The following is a 16374-nucleotide window of genomic DNA, read 5'->3' on the forward strand; positions in this document are numbered from 1 at the left end:
CGTGAATGGATCAGATGTGAGTGAGAAATCTCTGTGACTCTCTGACTGTGTGACATGGCTGGAGGCTGAGGACAGACAAGAGTGAGAGCGTTGGTCAAGGTTGAGGGGGTTTTGTGGGGTTGATGTGGGAGGTGGAGGTGTGAAATAGGAAGGACTGGGATCAAGGGCTGCTGGAGCCAATGGGGACAGTGGTGCAGGCTGGGAAATGGGAGGCCAGAGGACCTGAAAGACTGACAGTAATCCTCAGAAATGTTGTTTCACACACACTCACACATTCACACATTGCACACATTCACACTCATACTCACACACACTTACCCTCATACACACACACTCACACATTCACCCTCATACTCACACACACACACTCACACATTCACACTCATACTCACACATTCACACTCACACATTCACACTCATACTCACACATTCACACACATACTCACACTCACACTCACACACTCACACATTCACACATTCACACTCATACTTACACACACACTCACACTCACAACATTCACACTCATACTCACACACACACACAAATTCTCTCATACCCACACACACACACTCACTCACGCACATACACATACGCACTCACGCACTCACACACAACTGTACGTGAGAATGCAATATGAATTTAAACATTGGATAAAGAGTGAACCAACAACACTTTTGTGCCTCCACTGTCCTGGAAATGCCCCAACTCCACTTTAACCAGCATCACCAGCCAAACCCATGGGGAAAACTGATTGTTTATCACACTGACTGAGCTATTCTCAGAAAGTATTGGGAACACACTATGACAGATGGGGAAATCTGAGATCAATACAAACCTGAAATAAAAATCTTTCTGAAATTTGAGCACTGTCATCAAATTCCCATTGGGTTCATGAATGTCCATTTGGGACAGAAATCTGCTGTCCTCACCTGGTCTGGCCTATATGTGACTCCAGACTCAAAAAACATGGGGTGAATTGTTAACTGCCCTCTGGGCAATTAGTGATAGACAATAAATACTGGCCTAGCCTGAGCGCTCTCGCCCTGGGATTGAAGAAAAACCCCTTGAGTGAAGAGAACTTGACCTCCCAGGGAAATGACTGCTGCCCTGCCTCGGTGTTCCCATAGAACACGTGAATGACGATGGAGTAAGGCAGGGTGATGTGACTCTCACATAGTCTGACCAGGAGACTCTGGAATGAGCTGACCACAGATACAGCACCATCAGCTGATCCTGGCACCAATGGACACTTCCAACTGTTCATGATAACACGCAGCCAGGAAGGAGGCGTGAAGGTTAACTCCACGTGAAAGTTCGTAATGGACATAGCTCACAAGATGCTAGCCACAGGAGCTAGCAAAGAGCCAGTAGATTCCGGTTTGGGGTATTGGACAGACAGCTCAGGGGTCTCAAGCTGATGTTCCATCAGCTGTGAAGCAACTTCCAGAACAAGCACAGACTCGACAAGGTTCGACACCGTCACACGATGCAAACCATCAGCTTCCAGCAGGACTGATCCCTCTCGTACTCACTGTTTCTCTCTCTCAGTCTCCCTCTCTCTCTCACTCAGCTCCAAGTCCACACAGTAAATTCAAGTACTAACTCCAGAGGATTCGAAAGGAAGGTTCAAGGCTCCAGGAATACAGGGAGGATGCCGCCCTGTCGGAGGGTCAGTGCTGAGGGAGTGCCGCACTGTCGGAGGGTCAGTGTTGAGGGAGTGCCGCACTGTCGGAGGGTCAGTGCTGAGGGAGCGCCGCACTGTCAGAGGGTCAGTACTGAGGGAGTGCCGCACTGTCAGAGGGTCAGTACTGAGGGAGTGCCGCACTGTTGGAGGGTCAGTACTGAGGGAGTGCCGCACTGTTGGAGGGTCAGTGCTGAGGGAGTGCCGCACTATCGGAGGGTCAGTACTGAGGGAGTGCCGCACTGTCAGAGGGTCAGTGCTGAGGGAGCGCCGCACTGTTGGAGGGTCAGTACTGAGGGAGTGCTGCACTGTCGGAGGTTCAGTACTGAGGGAGTGCCGCACTGTCGGAGAGTCAGTACTGAGGGAGTGCCGCACTGTCGGAGGGTCAGTGCTGAGGGAGTGCTGCACTGTCGGAGGGTCAGCGCTGAGGGAGTGCCGCACTGTCGGAGGGTCAGTACTGAGGGAGTGCCGCACTGTCGGAGGGTCAGTGCTGAGGGCGTGCCGCACTGTTGGAGTGTCAGTGCTGAGGGAGTGCCGCACTGTCGGAGGGTCAGTACTGAGGGAGTGCCGCACTGTCGGAGGGTCAGTGCTGAGGGAGTGCCGTACTGTCGGAGGGTCAGTGCTGAGGGAGTGCTGCACTGTCGGAGGGTCAGTGCTGAGGGCGTGCCGCACTGTTGGAGGGTCAGTGCTGAGGGAGTGCCGTACTGTCAGAGGGTCAGTGCTGAGGTAGTGCCGCACTGTCGGAGGGTCAGTGCTGAGGGAGTGTAAATGCAGATTGTCAGTTACTAATTTAAAAGAGGGGGAATGAGAAGTTCAAAGTGATGTTGTGTAGGTCAATATTTATCCCTGAAAGACAGCAACATCATCACCAAAGCAGATTAGCAGCTCAGTTACTCACTGTTGCATTCTGGGATCTTGCTTTGCAGATGTCCTTCCCCTCTTTCCTACTTAGTGACAGTGTCTAACCTCCATGGTGTTTTAGTGGCTGCAAACTGTTTTGGGAAGTGTTGCGTGTTTGTGAATGGCGCCATGACAATGCAGCTCTTGCTGTATGTTTCAGCTCGGATCTGGGTGAGCTGGAAGTCACTTGTTTGATTCCATGACAGTCTCTGCTCTCAGTAAGAATCCCCTCTCTTGCGGCCCGTTTGTTAGTGGTATTTCTCAGCTCCAAGTCTGAAACAATCTGGAACATTCCAGGGTTATCTGTTGTTCCACTCAGTGGAGATTCTGCCCAGTCACAGAAACAAACAGACCCCGGGATAGAATTGCATCTTTGCACTGTGAGTGAGGGGAAGAGTGGCCTCAGAAAGCCCTTGTCATCTGTCCCTGCCTGGGTGTAGGGGTGGTGGGGGTGGTGAATATAAGGATCCAGTGACACAAATCTGCAGAGTAGGGGGACTGTCCACCTTGGCTAAGATTACTTCCTGATCTAACTCCATCTAAAATGATCTCCTGATCACTCTCACCTGGCTGCCTGTGGGATCTTGCTCTGTCGCCACCCTCAACAAATGCTGCTAATTTCCTGACTGTTTCCAGGGATGGCAGTGATGAGGTATGAAGAGAGAGAGACTGGGTTGGTTCGGATGATATTGACTGGAGGTTGGAGGAATGAGAAGGGGATCTCCGAGGGACCTATCGAATTCTAACTGGACTGGGCAGGGTAGGTGCAGGAATGATGTTCCCAATGGCCAGGGAGTCCGGGGACTGGAGAAATCTCTCAGAGTTGGGGGGAGCTGGGGAAGCCTGTGGCATTCTCTGCCACAGAAAAAGCTGTCAAGGTGGAAATATTGAATATTTTCAGAAAGGGCGAAAGGATTGAAGGCTATGTGGGGATAGCAGTAACAGAAGGTGATCATATTGAACCACAATCATAATGAATGGCCTACTCCTGCTCCTGTCTTTCTATGTATTACGCTTCCTCTCCAATCCCACGGAGCTAAAGCTATTTAGTGTCTGGCAAACCCTTCATGATGTCCTGAGGATGTGAAAGGTGCTATGGAAATGCAAGTCCATTGTTTCAAATCTGGTTGTTCTCTCAAAGTGTTGTGGAAAACATGCTGGAGAAACAGCCGAGGGAAGGGGACTCTTTAGTGGAAGCCAGGCAGTGTATTTCTGGGAGAGACAGATCCCAGAGGGAGAGACAGATCCCAGAAGGAGAGACAGATCCCAGAAGGAGGGACAGATCCCAGGGTGAGGGACAGATCCCAGGGTGAGAGACAGATCCCAGGATGAGGGACAGATCCCAGAGGGAGGGAATGATCCCAGGGTGAGGGACAGATCCCTGAGGGAGAGACAGATCCCAGGGTGAGAGACAGATCCCAGAGGGAGAGACAGATCCCAGGGTGAGGGACAGATCCCAGAGGGAGGGAATGATCCCAGAGGGACAGTCAGATCCCAGAGGGAGGGACAGATCCCAGAGTGAGAGACAGATCCCAGAGGGAGGGACAGATCCCAGAGGGAGAGACAGATCCCAGAGGGAGGGACAGATCCCAGAGTGAGAGACAGATCCCAGAGGGAGGGACAGATCCCAGAGGGAGGGACAGATCCCAGAGGGAGAGACAGATCCCTAAGGGACAGACAATCCCAGAGGAGCAGACAGGTTCCAAAGGGAGGGACAGCGAGGTGAGGGAGAGGGTTGGGAAGGTGGGGAGTGCTTGCAGATGGAATAGTCAGTTCAGCTGGTTCACTCGCAGGGATTATACTGATATTTCCCTAGTGAAGAATCAGACCAGACCCGAGACATTAACTCCTGTCACTCTCTGTAGATGCTGCCAGACCTGCTGAGTTTCTCTAGCACATTTGGTTTTTGTTTCAGATCTCCAATGTTGTTTTCTGCAGATTAACCCATTGGAGATGTATTGGATGTGACTGAGTTGTGATTTTAATAATCATAGCAAGTTAGGGTGGAAAGTTAATTGAAATCTCCAGTTCCTGTACATCATCACCAATTCTATCAAGTCAGCATTTGCCCATTACAGATTGTGAAAATATCCAACACTCGATATTAAATGAAACCTTGATGGTCTTGTGGTTTGGGAAATTTAAGAAAACGTAATCTTTTCTTTTGTGGGAGGATCTCTAAGGCAAGCAGACTACATAAAGGCAGCAAGTGCTACCCCGTCATTTCAAACTTGCTGGACCATCACAACGGGGTCTGTGCTCGACTCTCCACACTCACAACCAAACTGACAGGTAGGAGATTCGAGTGATCATGAGTGATCCACTGTGGGCAGAGAGGGATATGACTAACCTATTCTGGGGACAGGTTCAGTGATCTACTGTGGGGTGGTGTCTGCATAATCTACTGTGGAGGGGAGTCAACAATAGATAGGAGGGTCACTGCATTAACTGTTGGGAGGATCGAATCATCCACTGTGGAGAGGGAATTGAGTGATCCACTGAGGGAAAGGGGTCTAAGTGATCTACTTCAGAGAGAGAGAGAGAGCATGAGTGATCCATTGTGGGAGGAGGTTGACTGGTCTATCCCTGGAGAGACAATTATATGATCTACAGGTTAAGAAGATTGAGTGATCCACTGCGGACTTGGGTCGAAGTCATCCAGAGTTTGGGAGGATTGAATGATCCACTGTGGAGATGGGTCTGGGTATTGTAGTCTTTCGAGGATCTGTGTGATCCAGTGTAGAAAGGGGAATGAGAGTGAGAATGGGTGCAGTGGGTGGATCTCTAGTATCTCACTACTCCTCTCTCGGAGCTCTGCCCTCCTTCAATCCCTCACCATCCCTGAGCTGCCTGAGCCCTGGCACCCCAAAACCTCTTCCCTCTCCCTCACCCGCCTCCCAAACCATCACCCCTCTCTTCCTCTCCCCTTCCTCTCGCTCTCTCTCTCCTGCTCCCCCCTTCCTCTCTGTCCATCTCCCTCTCTCCCACCCCCTCCCTCCCCCCTTCCTCTCTGCCCATCTCCCTCTCTCCCACCCCCTCCCCTTCCTCTCTCTCCCTCCTCCCTCCCTGGCCCCATCCTTCTCCTGTCCATCTCCCTCTCTCCCACCCCCTCCCCCTCCCCTTCCTCTCTCTCCCTCCTCCCTCCCTGGCCCCATCCTTCTCCCACCCCCTCCCTCTCTCCCACCCCCTCCCCACCCCTGATCCCCCACCCCACCTCCTATAAACTCCAGTTCTCTGACCAGTCGTCTGTACTTAGTGTAAAATGGGGCTATAAATGCATATTGTTTTTGGTGCTGACGAGTAAGGAGCTGACAGTGTCTCGGAGTGAAGGCTCTCTCTCGGTGTGGTGACCACATTGACAATGTCCTTCTTTGTGACAGGTCCCACCATGATCGCTGCGGTCAGCTCCCTGGTTCTCTCCATCCTGGCGATTTCATTGGCTGCTCCAACAGGTCACACCAGCCTCAGCAACGCCTTTGACCAGAGCATCTCTCTGACCAAGGCTACCCTGCAAAACGTCCACACCTTCATCACAAACTACGTAAGCCTCGGGGGGTGGGGTCATGACTCCCCTCTGACCCTCTCACATTAAATCCACCGGGGATCATGAGTGATCTCCGACATAATTTACCTGAGCCGAGGGTTTCAAATGTAGAGGGGGTTAGATATTGGTCAGAGTGTCAAAGGGATCAAAGGGTCTGGAGAGAAGGCAGGAACGGGGGCTGAGTGGGCGGGGGAATCAGCCATGGGCATAATCAATGACGGAACAGGCTCAAAGGGCCGAATGGCCTGCTCCTAGCTCCTGTGTTTCTGTGACAGGGTGGATGGATTCTTGTGGGGCTGACTAGGATTCTCAGTCAGTGATATAGACTCTCCATAATAAATCCATTCGAGAATTCAGGAGAAATACCTTCCCCAGGGAATTGGGGGCGGGGGGGGGAGGGGAAGCTAACCTCCATGGGGAGTGGAAGGGGGGTGGGGTGGGGTGGGAATCATTGGAGAATTTGCTGGATGAACAGCCAGTGGACAAAGGAATAGATGGAGATGTTGAAGGGACGATGATAAACAGGTGGGGGTAGGCTGAGGAGAACCAAAACACCAGCATGCAGTAGAAGGGCTGAATGGCCTGTGAAAGAATAGGGGCTAATGGATAACTTTCTGTCACTCTTCCACTGATCAAGTCCACATTCGTCAAAGTCAAGGTTAACATCAGCTGCTTCAACGTGGTCAAACACTGTGTTTTCTTTCTAACTTCAGAAAGAAGTGAACATTGGGAGCCCATCCTTTGAAGATTACAGCCTCATGATGAGAAGTCTCCCGAACTGCCAAATGTCCTACAGACAGTGGTTGGAGATGCAGGTACCAAACCCCAGCCATTCTTTTCCATTCTTCTCTGTTGCTGGGAAGCAGATTGTTCTCGTTTTCACACCTTGCCTCCTCTCTCCAGGACGAGGAGCGATTACAGCAGAGTTGGAGAGATCTTCAGGTTTTCTGGATCCACGTGGATATGCAACGGATCCATGAGATTGGCCAAGATGAAGGATCAGCCCTAGCTGACGCCATGGAAGGAATTTCACTGGATCTCAGGGATCTGATCTCCCAGCTCAATAGAGAGGTAAGGAGGCAGAAACTGGTGAGAACTGTGTACACACTGCCCCAGTTCCCAGAGGGTGGGGAAAGCCGCCCGCCTATTGGGAGATACAATCCTCTCAGACAGCAGATTCCCCCACCCTCTCATCCCAGTTCAAACACAATACCACCGCAAATAACTCTGGAAACACATGGGAACCACAGTTTTCTCTTTTGGCATTCAATCTCTTCCACATCTCCTCTCCCACCCATCTCTCTCCCACCTATCTCTCTCCCACCTATCTCTCTCCCACCCATCTCCTCTCCCACCCATCTCCTCTCCCACCCATCTCCTCTCCCACCCATCTCCTTTCCCACCCATCTCCTCTCCCACCCATCTCTCTCCCACCCATCTCCTCTCCCACCTATCTCTCTCCCACCCATCTCTCTCCCACCTATCTCTCTCCCACCCATCTCCTCTCCCACCCATCTCTCTCCCACCCTCTCCTCTCCCACCCTCTCCTCTCCCACCCATCTCCTCTCCCACCCATCTCTCTCCCATCCATCTCCTCTCCCACCCTCTCCTCTCCCACCTATCTCTCTCCCACCCATCTCCTCTCCCACCCTCTCCTCTCCCACCCATCTCTCTCCCACCCATCTCCTCTCCCACCCATCTCTCTCCCACCCATCTCCTCTCCCACCTATCTCTCTCCCACCCATCTCCTCTCCCACCCTCTCCTCTCCCACCCTCTCCTCTCCCACCCATCTCTCTCCCACCCATCTCTCTCCCACCCATCTCTCTCCCACCCATCTCCTCTCCCACCTATCTCTCTCCCACCCATCTCCTCTCCCACCCATCTCCTCTCCCACCCTCTCCTCTCCCACCCTCTCCTCTCCCACCCATCTCTCTCCCACCCATCTCCTCTCCCACCTATCTCTCTCCCACCCATCTCCTCTCCCACCTATCTCTCTCCCACCCATCTCCTCTCCCACCCTCTCCTCTCCCACCCTCTCCTCTCCCACCCATCTCTCTCCCACCCATCTCCTCTCCCACCTATCTCTCTCCCACCCATCTCCTCTCCCACCTATCTCTCTCCCACCCATCTCCTCTCCCACCCTCTCCTCTCCCACCCATCTCCTCTCCCACCCACCTCCTCTCCCACCCATCTCCTCTCCCACCCATCTCTCTCCCACCCATTTCTCTCCCATCCATCCTTCTCCCACCCATCTCTTTCCCACCCATCTCTCTCCCACACAGCTCTCTCCCATCCCTCTCCCACCTATCTCTCTCCCACCCACCTCTCTCCCACCCATCTCCTCTCCCACCCATCTCCTCTCCCACCCATCTCTCCCTCCCATTGCTCTCCTCTCTGCTACCTCTACCACTTGCAAGAACACAGTCTAACCAATCAGCACTCTTGACCCATGGTATGTAAGTTGTTGTTCCCTTTCTAAATTTGGTTTTCTTGCATGTCAATCCTGATGAGTGCAAGTCAAAAAGGTAGATCTCTTTGAGCAATTTTGGAACTTTGTATTACCCAGCCATTAGGGCCAACTGTATTCAGAAGAGGCAGAGCAGGCTCCATGGTCTGTCTGATTCACCTCCCGTCCTATCCATTGTAATGTAATGTTTGCTCTCTTCTCTCCCGCCTGCATCACCTAGAGGTTTCCTCCTGACTTTCATCTTCCTTCTTTATTTCTGAGCTGGGCATTAGCTCTGAAGGTGGGTGTGGCAGGTTCTGTCAGGATGGGTAGGACAGATCTAAATTCCATCTCCCCAACTCTCTCACTGCCTCGGTGCTATGTTCCATCTCCCTCCAGTTAAGGTAAGGTAGTGCCATTGTCTTTTGCAAACACCTCCGTCCTGTGCCCCTGCCTCCCTCAGCTTCAGTCGCCGACCTGATCTGATTACCAAGACGACCTGCATCGCTGGGTCTGGAGTTACATGTAGACCAGACCAGGTAAGCATGGAGTAGTTCCTTTCCTGAAGGCCGTTGTCAGCCTGATGTACAGCTCTCTCGCCCAGCTGGTTGACTGGTTTCAGTTATCATTAGCTGCTGCAGTAGGATTTGAACCCAGGGTTCCAGGGTATTCTCCTGGAGTTCTAGATTATGAGCCCAGTGACAACTAACACTTCACCACAATCACCACTGTGCCCGCATGCATAAAGATACCATCTTAAATCTAACCACCTTGACAAAGGTATGAATCACCTGGTCTGAACATTTCCTTCCTTGGTTCAGTGTTAATCTGATAGAAGGTGCTTGGGGGTAATTTTCTAACTTATTGGAAGTTAAATTGCAAACTCTTAGCTCTTCAGGCACAGACATTTACTTGTGAGGTCCTTGTGGACGTTGAATCAGTTGAGTTGCAAAGTGAGAGCCAGATTCAATTATTGACCACACGTGTGGTTCCGTAATGTTCATCGAAAATTCAGGTTTTTGTTGTGAGCTAATTTTAGAACTGAAAGTTTAACTTCATTTAGAAAATAAGGAAGTTGGATTTTCAGAGGGTTTTCTGATGCACCGGAACTCCGTGAACCATGTTGTTTTTGTCTGTGTTCTTCCTCAAATCCCTTTCATCGTTTCATTGACCTCCATTCGATCAGGCTTTTCCTGTTGTGAAGAGTCCTCGTCCATTCAGTGTTCCCTGATTGTGAACTGATCGTTCTTACCAACGTTTTACCGAGCCCGGAATGGTGCACAGTTCTCCAAGTCTAGTCTAACCAGGGTCAGAGGTCACACGATACCAACAGGTGTAATCCAACAGGTTTATTTCACCAGCTTTCAGATCACTGCCCGGAGGTGACTTCACCTGAGGAAGGAGCAGGGCTCCGAGAGCTTGTGATTTCAAATAAACCTGTTGGACTGTCATCGTGTGTCATGTGTTTTCTGACTTTGTCTACCCAGTCAAACACCAACACCTCCACATCATAGTTTAACCAAGGTTAATATAGTTTATAGTTTAATATCTTTCTAAATCTACTTCCCTGGAGCTCAAACCAATGCTTGATCTGAGTGATGTGTTGTTATCGATGTGTAAAGCCACATTGCCTGACTCCTCTCCCCCCCATTCAGACTCTATATGCTTTGTGTCTTTCTAGATCTCAGCTTTGAACAGCACGTCCCCTGAACCCCAGGACCTGACTCTCCCCAACAATGTCCTGAACCCAGGCCACGTTTGGCACAGCAAGCTGCAAGGCTACATCATCTTCCGGGACCTGGAAACCTATCTGAACAAAGTGATCCGAGACTTCACTCTCTTAAAGACTAAATACTGAGCCTCAGTAAGGAATCCACAAGAGTTTAACGGACATTGGGCCTTTGCTCTGTAACAGTCCCATGTTCTGAGCACCAAAGTGACGGAATCGATATTTATACATTAATGTATTGTTGTGATAACCAATCTATATTTATGACTTGTGATAATTTATTTAATTTAAATAAAAAAGATTGAATCCATCTTTGAATTTATTGAATTTGTTAGGTATTAGTAGATAAAGCAGACTTGATGTGTCATATGAAGGGGAAACCGAACTAACAGAGAGTAAAATGCACAACGATAATCAAAAGAACAAACCACAAGGTTCTGTATCTGAAAGTGTCCAGCATCATTAATAATATCGATAGTGCACGTTCAAGTGAATACATGAGATCCGATAGCTGCCAGCTGTGAAGGATCGGGTCTTGAATATTGAGGAATATGTCACATTAATGAAGGAGAGCACGCGTGGTAATGGTGGGGGAATAGCACTGTTAATGTTTTTTATTCATTCACAGGATATGGGCATTCAATATCCAGAGGGACAGCTAAGAGTCAACCTCATTGCTGTGGGTCTGGAGTTACGTATAGGCCAGACCAGGCAGGGAAGACCTTTCCTTTGGGCATTAGTGACCCAGGCAGGTGTTTTTTCCAAGAATTGACACCAGTTCCATGGGTCATCATGAGACTCGGAATTCCTGGTTTTTAATCAAATTCCACAATCTCCTCTGGCAGGACTCAAACCTGGGTCCCCAGAACATCACCAGGGTCTCTGGATTAACAGTCTCGTGATACTAGGCCAGCATCTCACCAGAAGATGGCATTATTCAATAGTTAGAGTTGATCTCAGTTCAGGAGGTGAAGATGTGGAATCAGTTTGGATGGAGGTGAGAAAGAGATCAGTAATGGGAATGGTCCCTCAACAATAACCACAATGAGGGATGTAGTGTACAAAATTTCAAGAGAAAGCAACAATTAATGGGTGACTTTAATCTACATTTAAACTGTTTTATGATCTCGGTTGATGGTACCACTGGACAAATCAGATTCCAGATGGAAATCTGCCTTGATTTTTTTTAATAGTTAATGTCGCTGTCTTTCGCTGATACATAAATATGTGATGTGCTGCAGATTTGATTTTGACAAGAAAACAGATTATTACACAAAAGAAATGAAGTTAAAGAAGAATAAACCAACAACATAATTTAAAAGGTTTCAAGATACATGCAAAACAAAATCCCATCTATTTCCAAAACCCTCACTTCAAAGCACTCAAATGTATTTGATTTATTGTTGTCACATGTAACTAAGTACAGTGTAAATTTTTGTTCTGTGAGCAGTACAGGTAGATCACAGCAAACAAAGACACACTGACAGGTGACAAGTGCTTAGACAGAGTGAGACACACAGGTTACACTGCTCAGGAGATGCACAAAGCAAGATCAATGTTACTTGAAATCAGAGCGGTCCATTCAGCAGTCTAGTAACACCAGGGAAAAAGCTGTTCTTGAACCTGTTGGTGCATGTGTTCAAGTTTCTGTATCTTCTGCCCGATGGAAGAGGTTTTAAGAGAGCATTCCCGGGGTGGGAGGGGTCCTTGATGACATTAGCAGCCTTTACACAGCAGTGAGACCTGTAAATGGAGGCAATGGTTGGGAGGTTGGCTTCTGTGATGGACTGGGCTGTGTACACTGCCCTCTGTAGTTTCTTACGGTCCTGGGCAGAGCAGTTATCATGCCAGGCCACAATGCGTCCGGACAGTAAGCTTTCTATGGTGCATCTGTAGAAGTTGTTGAGGGCCCTTGTGGAATTGCTGAATTTCCTACGATGCCTGAGGAAGAAGAGGTATTGTTGTGCCTTCCTGACTGTCGCATCTACCTGGATGGTTCAGGGTGGTCCACAACTGTGAGGAAGGGTACTCTTGTTTATCACATCTCTAGCTTTGATTTAAAATTTTCTTTCAATTGCTGGTCTTGAGAGCCCAACAACAATTTAATTAATTAATCACACAACCATGCTTAAACTTTCTTTGTTTCAAATAACCCATTCGGGATTTTAGCCAAACACTTCTGCCCTGGAATTTTCAATCGAAAACGGTTACATTAAGGTAACCTATTGCCAAAACATTCTGAACTAACCCCATTCTACAGGAGAAAGTATTCTTACATCTGAAGGTAACTATGTCTTCTGCAAACTTCCCCAAAGGTTTTCAACCTCTGTTTCTTCCTTTTGCAAAATTCAACTTTTGATTTTCTTAAACGAAAAACAAGCAAACTTCTTTCAATGTTTGCTGTTTCCAGCCATAAAACTCTCACAATAAAAAGAAATTAATCTTTTCAATCCAGGGAGGCCCTGAATCATGAGGAGCTGCCTGATGTAAATATAAAACAAAGAACTGCAAATCTGAAACAGAAACAGAAATTGCTGGAGAAACTCAGCAGGTCAGAGAGTCATAGAGTCATAGAGATGTACAGGACAGAACCAGACCCTTCGGTCTAACCGTCCATGCTGACCAGATATCCAAACCAAATCTAGTCCCATTTGCCAGCACTTAGCCCATATCCCTCCAAACCCTTCCTGTTCATATACCCATCCAAATTTATTTAAATGCTGTCATTGTACCAGCCTCCACCACATCCTCTGGCAGCTCATTCCATACACGTACCACCCCCTGCATGAAAAAGTTGCCCCTTAGGTCTCTTTTATATCTTTCCCCTCTCACCCTAAACCTATGCCCTCTATTCCGAGGGTAATCTCCCCCACCCTGGGGAAACAACCTTGTCTATTTATCCTATCCATGTCCCTCATGATTTTGTAAACCTCTATAAGGTCACCCCTCAGCCTCCGACGTTCCAGGGAAAACAGCCCCAGCCTGTTCAGCCTCTCCCTGTAGCTCAAATCCTTCAACCCTGGCAACATCCTTGTAAATCTTTTCTGAACCCTTTCAAAAGTTTCACAACATCTTTCCGATAGGAAAGAGACCAGAATTGCATGCAATATTCCAACAATGGCCTAACCAATGTCCTGTACAGCCGCAACATGACCTCCCAACTCCTGTACTCAATACTCTGACCAATAAAGGAAAGCATACCAAACGCCTTCTTCACTATCCTATCTACCTGCGACTCCACTTTCAAGGAGCTATGAACCTGCACTGCAAGGTCTCTTTGTTCAGCAACACTCCCTAGGACCTTACTATTAAGTGTATAAGTCCTGCTAAGATTTGCTTTCCCAAAATGCAGCACCTCACATTTATCTGAATTAAACTCCATCTGCCACTTCTCAGCCCCTTGGCCCATCTGGTCCAGATCCTGTTGTAATCTGAGGTAACCCTCTTCGCTGTCCACTACACCTCCAATTTTGGGGTCATCTGCAAACTTACTAACTGTATCTCTTATGCTCACATCCAAATCATTTATGTAAATGATGAAAAGTAGTGGGCCCAGCACCGATCCTTGTGGCACTCCACTGGTCACAGGCCTCCAGTCTGAAAAACAACCCTCCACCACCACCCTCTGTCTTCTACCTTTGAGCCAGTTCTGTATCCAAATGGCTAGGTCCTGGAGATTTATCCACTTTTATACATTTCAAGACATCCAGCACTTCCTCCTCTGTAATCTGGACATTTTTCAAGGTGTCACCATCGTAATTCTATATCTTCCATGTCCTTCACCACAGTAAATACTGATGCAAAAAACTCGTTTAGTATTGGATGTAGGTTTACTCGCTGAGCTGGAAGTTTCACTTCCAGATGTTTCATCACCTTACTAAGTAACATCTTCAGTCGTACTTTGCCCAGAGGCTCACTGAAGATGTGACCTAGTAGGGTGACGAAATGTCTGGAAATGAACCTTCCAGCTCAGTGAGCAAACCTACATCCAGAACCTGAGCTACAAATCTTCTCAAAACTCACTTGTTTAGTATCTCCCCCATCTCTTGCAGCTCCACACAAAGGCCGCCTTGCTGATCTTTATGGGGCCCTATTCTCTCCCTAGTTACCCTTTTGTCCTTATTGTATTTGTAAAGACCCTTTGAATTCTCCTTAACCTTATTTGCCAAAGTTATTTCATGTCCCCTTTTTGCCCTCCTGATTTCCTTCTTAAGTATACTCCTATTGCCTTTATACTCTTCTAAGGAGTCATTCGATCTATCCTGTCTAGACCTGACATATGCTTTCTGGCAGCATCTGTGGAGAGGGAAACAGAGTCAATGCCTTCAGACCAGTGACCCTTTCAACTTTTTCACGCAGAGGGTGGTACGTGTATGGAATGAGCTGCCAGAGGATGTGGTGGAGGCTGGTACAATTACAACATTTAAAAGGCATGTGGATGGGTATGTGAATAGGAAGGGTTTGGAGGGATATGGGCTGGGTGCTGCCACGTGGGACTAGATTGGGTTGGGATATCTGGTCGGCATGGACGGGTTGGACCCAAGGGTCTGTTTCCGTGCTGTACATCTCTATGACTCTATGACTCTATGTCTTCACTCTACTGTCTTCTCATATCTGCTGTTAGATCTGCTGTGTCCCTCCAGTAATTTCTGTTTTTGTTTCAGAAATCTGACCCATACTGGTTTGACATTGTGACTCCAGAGAGACCAGCGAGTTAATTATTAACACTCCTAATCCTCACAGACAAAAACTCACATGCCACCATTTCAAAATCCAAACTCTAAAATACAGGTAGTTCTCCTATAATGTCATAGTTGCATTCCAGTGAAACCTTACTTCATAGAAAATAGCTTAATATAATAATGGGGCCTTTGGGAAAAGTGAGGTTAGGGATATACCACCACAAAAAAAACACGATCGCTCAAAAATCACCCAAAAGGCTAACATAAAGTATAGCGCAGCCTGAGTGAAGGTTAAGATTATATTTATCAATGAAACAAAAGTAAATTTAACACCGTATATTTAAAAACTAGAAGAGAGCTGCGCTGTACAGTACCCCTTCACACAGTGACTCAGCAGTTAGCACTGCTGCCTCACAGCGCCAGGGTCCCAGGTTCAACTCCAGCCTCGGGCAGCTGTTTGTGTGGAGTTTGCACTTTCTCCTTGTGTTTCTGTGGGTTTCCTCCGGGTGCTCTGGTTTCCTCCCACAGTCCAAAGATGTGCAGGTCAGGTGAATTGGCCATGCTAAATTGTTGCTAAAAATGTGTTGCTGGAAAAGCGCAGCATCCAAGGAGCAGGAGAATCGACGTTTCAGGCATGAGCCCTTCATCATTCCTGCGCTTTTCCAGCAACACATTTTTAGCTCTGATCTCCAGCATCTGCAGTCCTCATTTTCTCCTCCATGCTAAATTGTCCCATAGTGTTAGGTGCATCAGTTGGTTTGGGGGCGGGGGGGTGGTGGTGGGTTGGTGTGACTTGTTGGGCCGAAGGTAGTGTGACTGTAGCTAATCTAATCTAACCTGAAGCTGCTTTGCCAACAGCTGATACAGGCGCATGTGCAGGATGGCACAAAGACTGACACTGACATCACGCACGCGCAGGACAGTGTGGAGATTTCGGTGCACGTGTGGACCGAAGCGCGTGAACTGATCACCCGTTCGAATTGCACTATTGAGAACAGAGGCCATTTCTCAAAGATAAGGTTCCCTAATCCTTCAGCGACATTATAACCAAATCATGCTGCCGAAACGCACATTAACCCAGAGTTAACTGGAATGTCTGAAACATCCACCTTACGTCACACTGGGTGGAGATGCTTTTGAGATGGTTTTGTCGAGCAGCAGATCCTGGAACTGACCAGAGAGCAAGTTATGTCAGTGCAATGTGTTAACATGAATTAATTATCTCAGAGTAATTATCTCACCAATGTATCAGTAACCACAATATGATTAAATCTTGTATTCATTTTAAAAGAGAGAAGAGTGAGTATAGGCTTAGTGTTTTAAATATAAATAAGGGCATCTACACAGCATAGAACTGAGCTATCTGAAGTGAACTGGAATACTAGGATAC

At 48.1% G+C, this 16374-nt stretch overlaps 1 protein-coding gene across 1 annotated transcript; it reads left to right on the top strand.

Moving 5' to 3' along the window:
• The first annotated feature begins 5943 nt into the window (after nt 1-5943).
• LOC140491211 (cardiotrophin-2-like) lies at nt 5944-10431 on the top strand. The gene is made up of 4 exons (XM_072589191.1): nt 5944-6123; nt 6840-6941; nt 7030-7197; nt 10255-10431. The coding sequence occupies exons 1-4, from the start codon at nt 5944-5946 to the stop codon at nt 10429-10431; spliced, it is 627 nt and encodes a 208-aa protein (XP_072445292.1).
• Nucleotides 10432-16374: the final 5943 nt, after the last annotated feature.

This window comes from Chiloscyllium punctatum, chromosome 19 (assembly GCF_047496795.1).
Source record: "Chiloscyllium punctatum isolate Juve2018m chromosome 19, sChiPun1.3, whole genome shotgun sequence".
Lineage (NCBI taxonomy): Eukaryota > Metazoa > Chordata > Chondrichthyes > Orectolobiformes > Hemiscylliidae > Chiloscyllium > Chiloscyllium punctatum.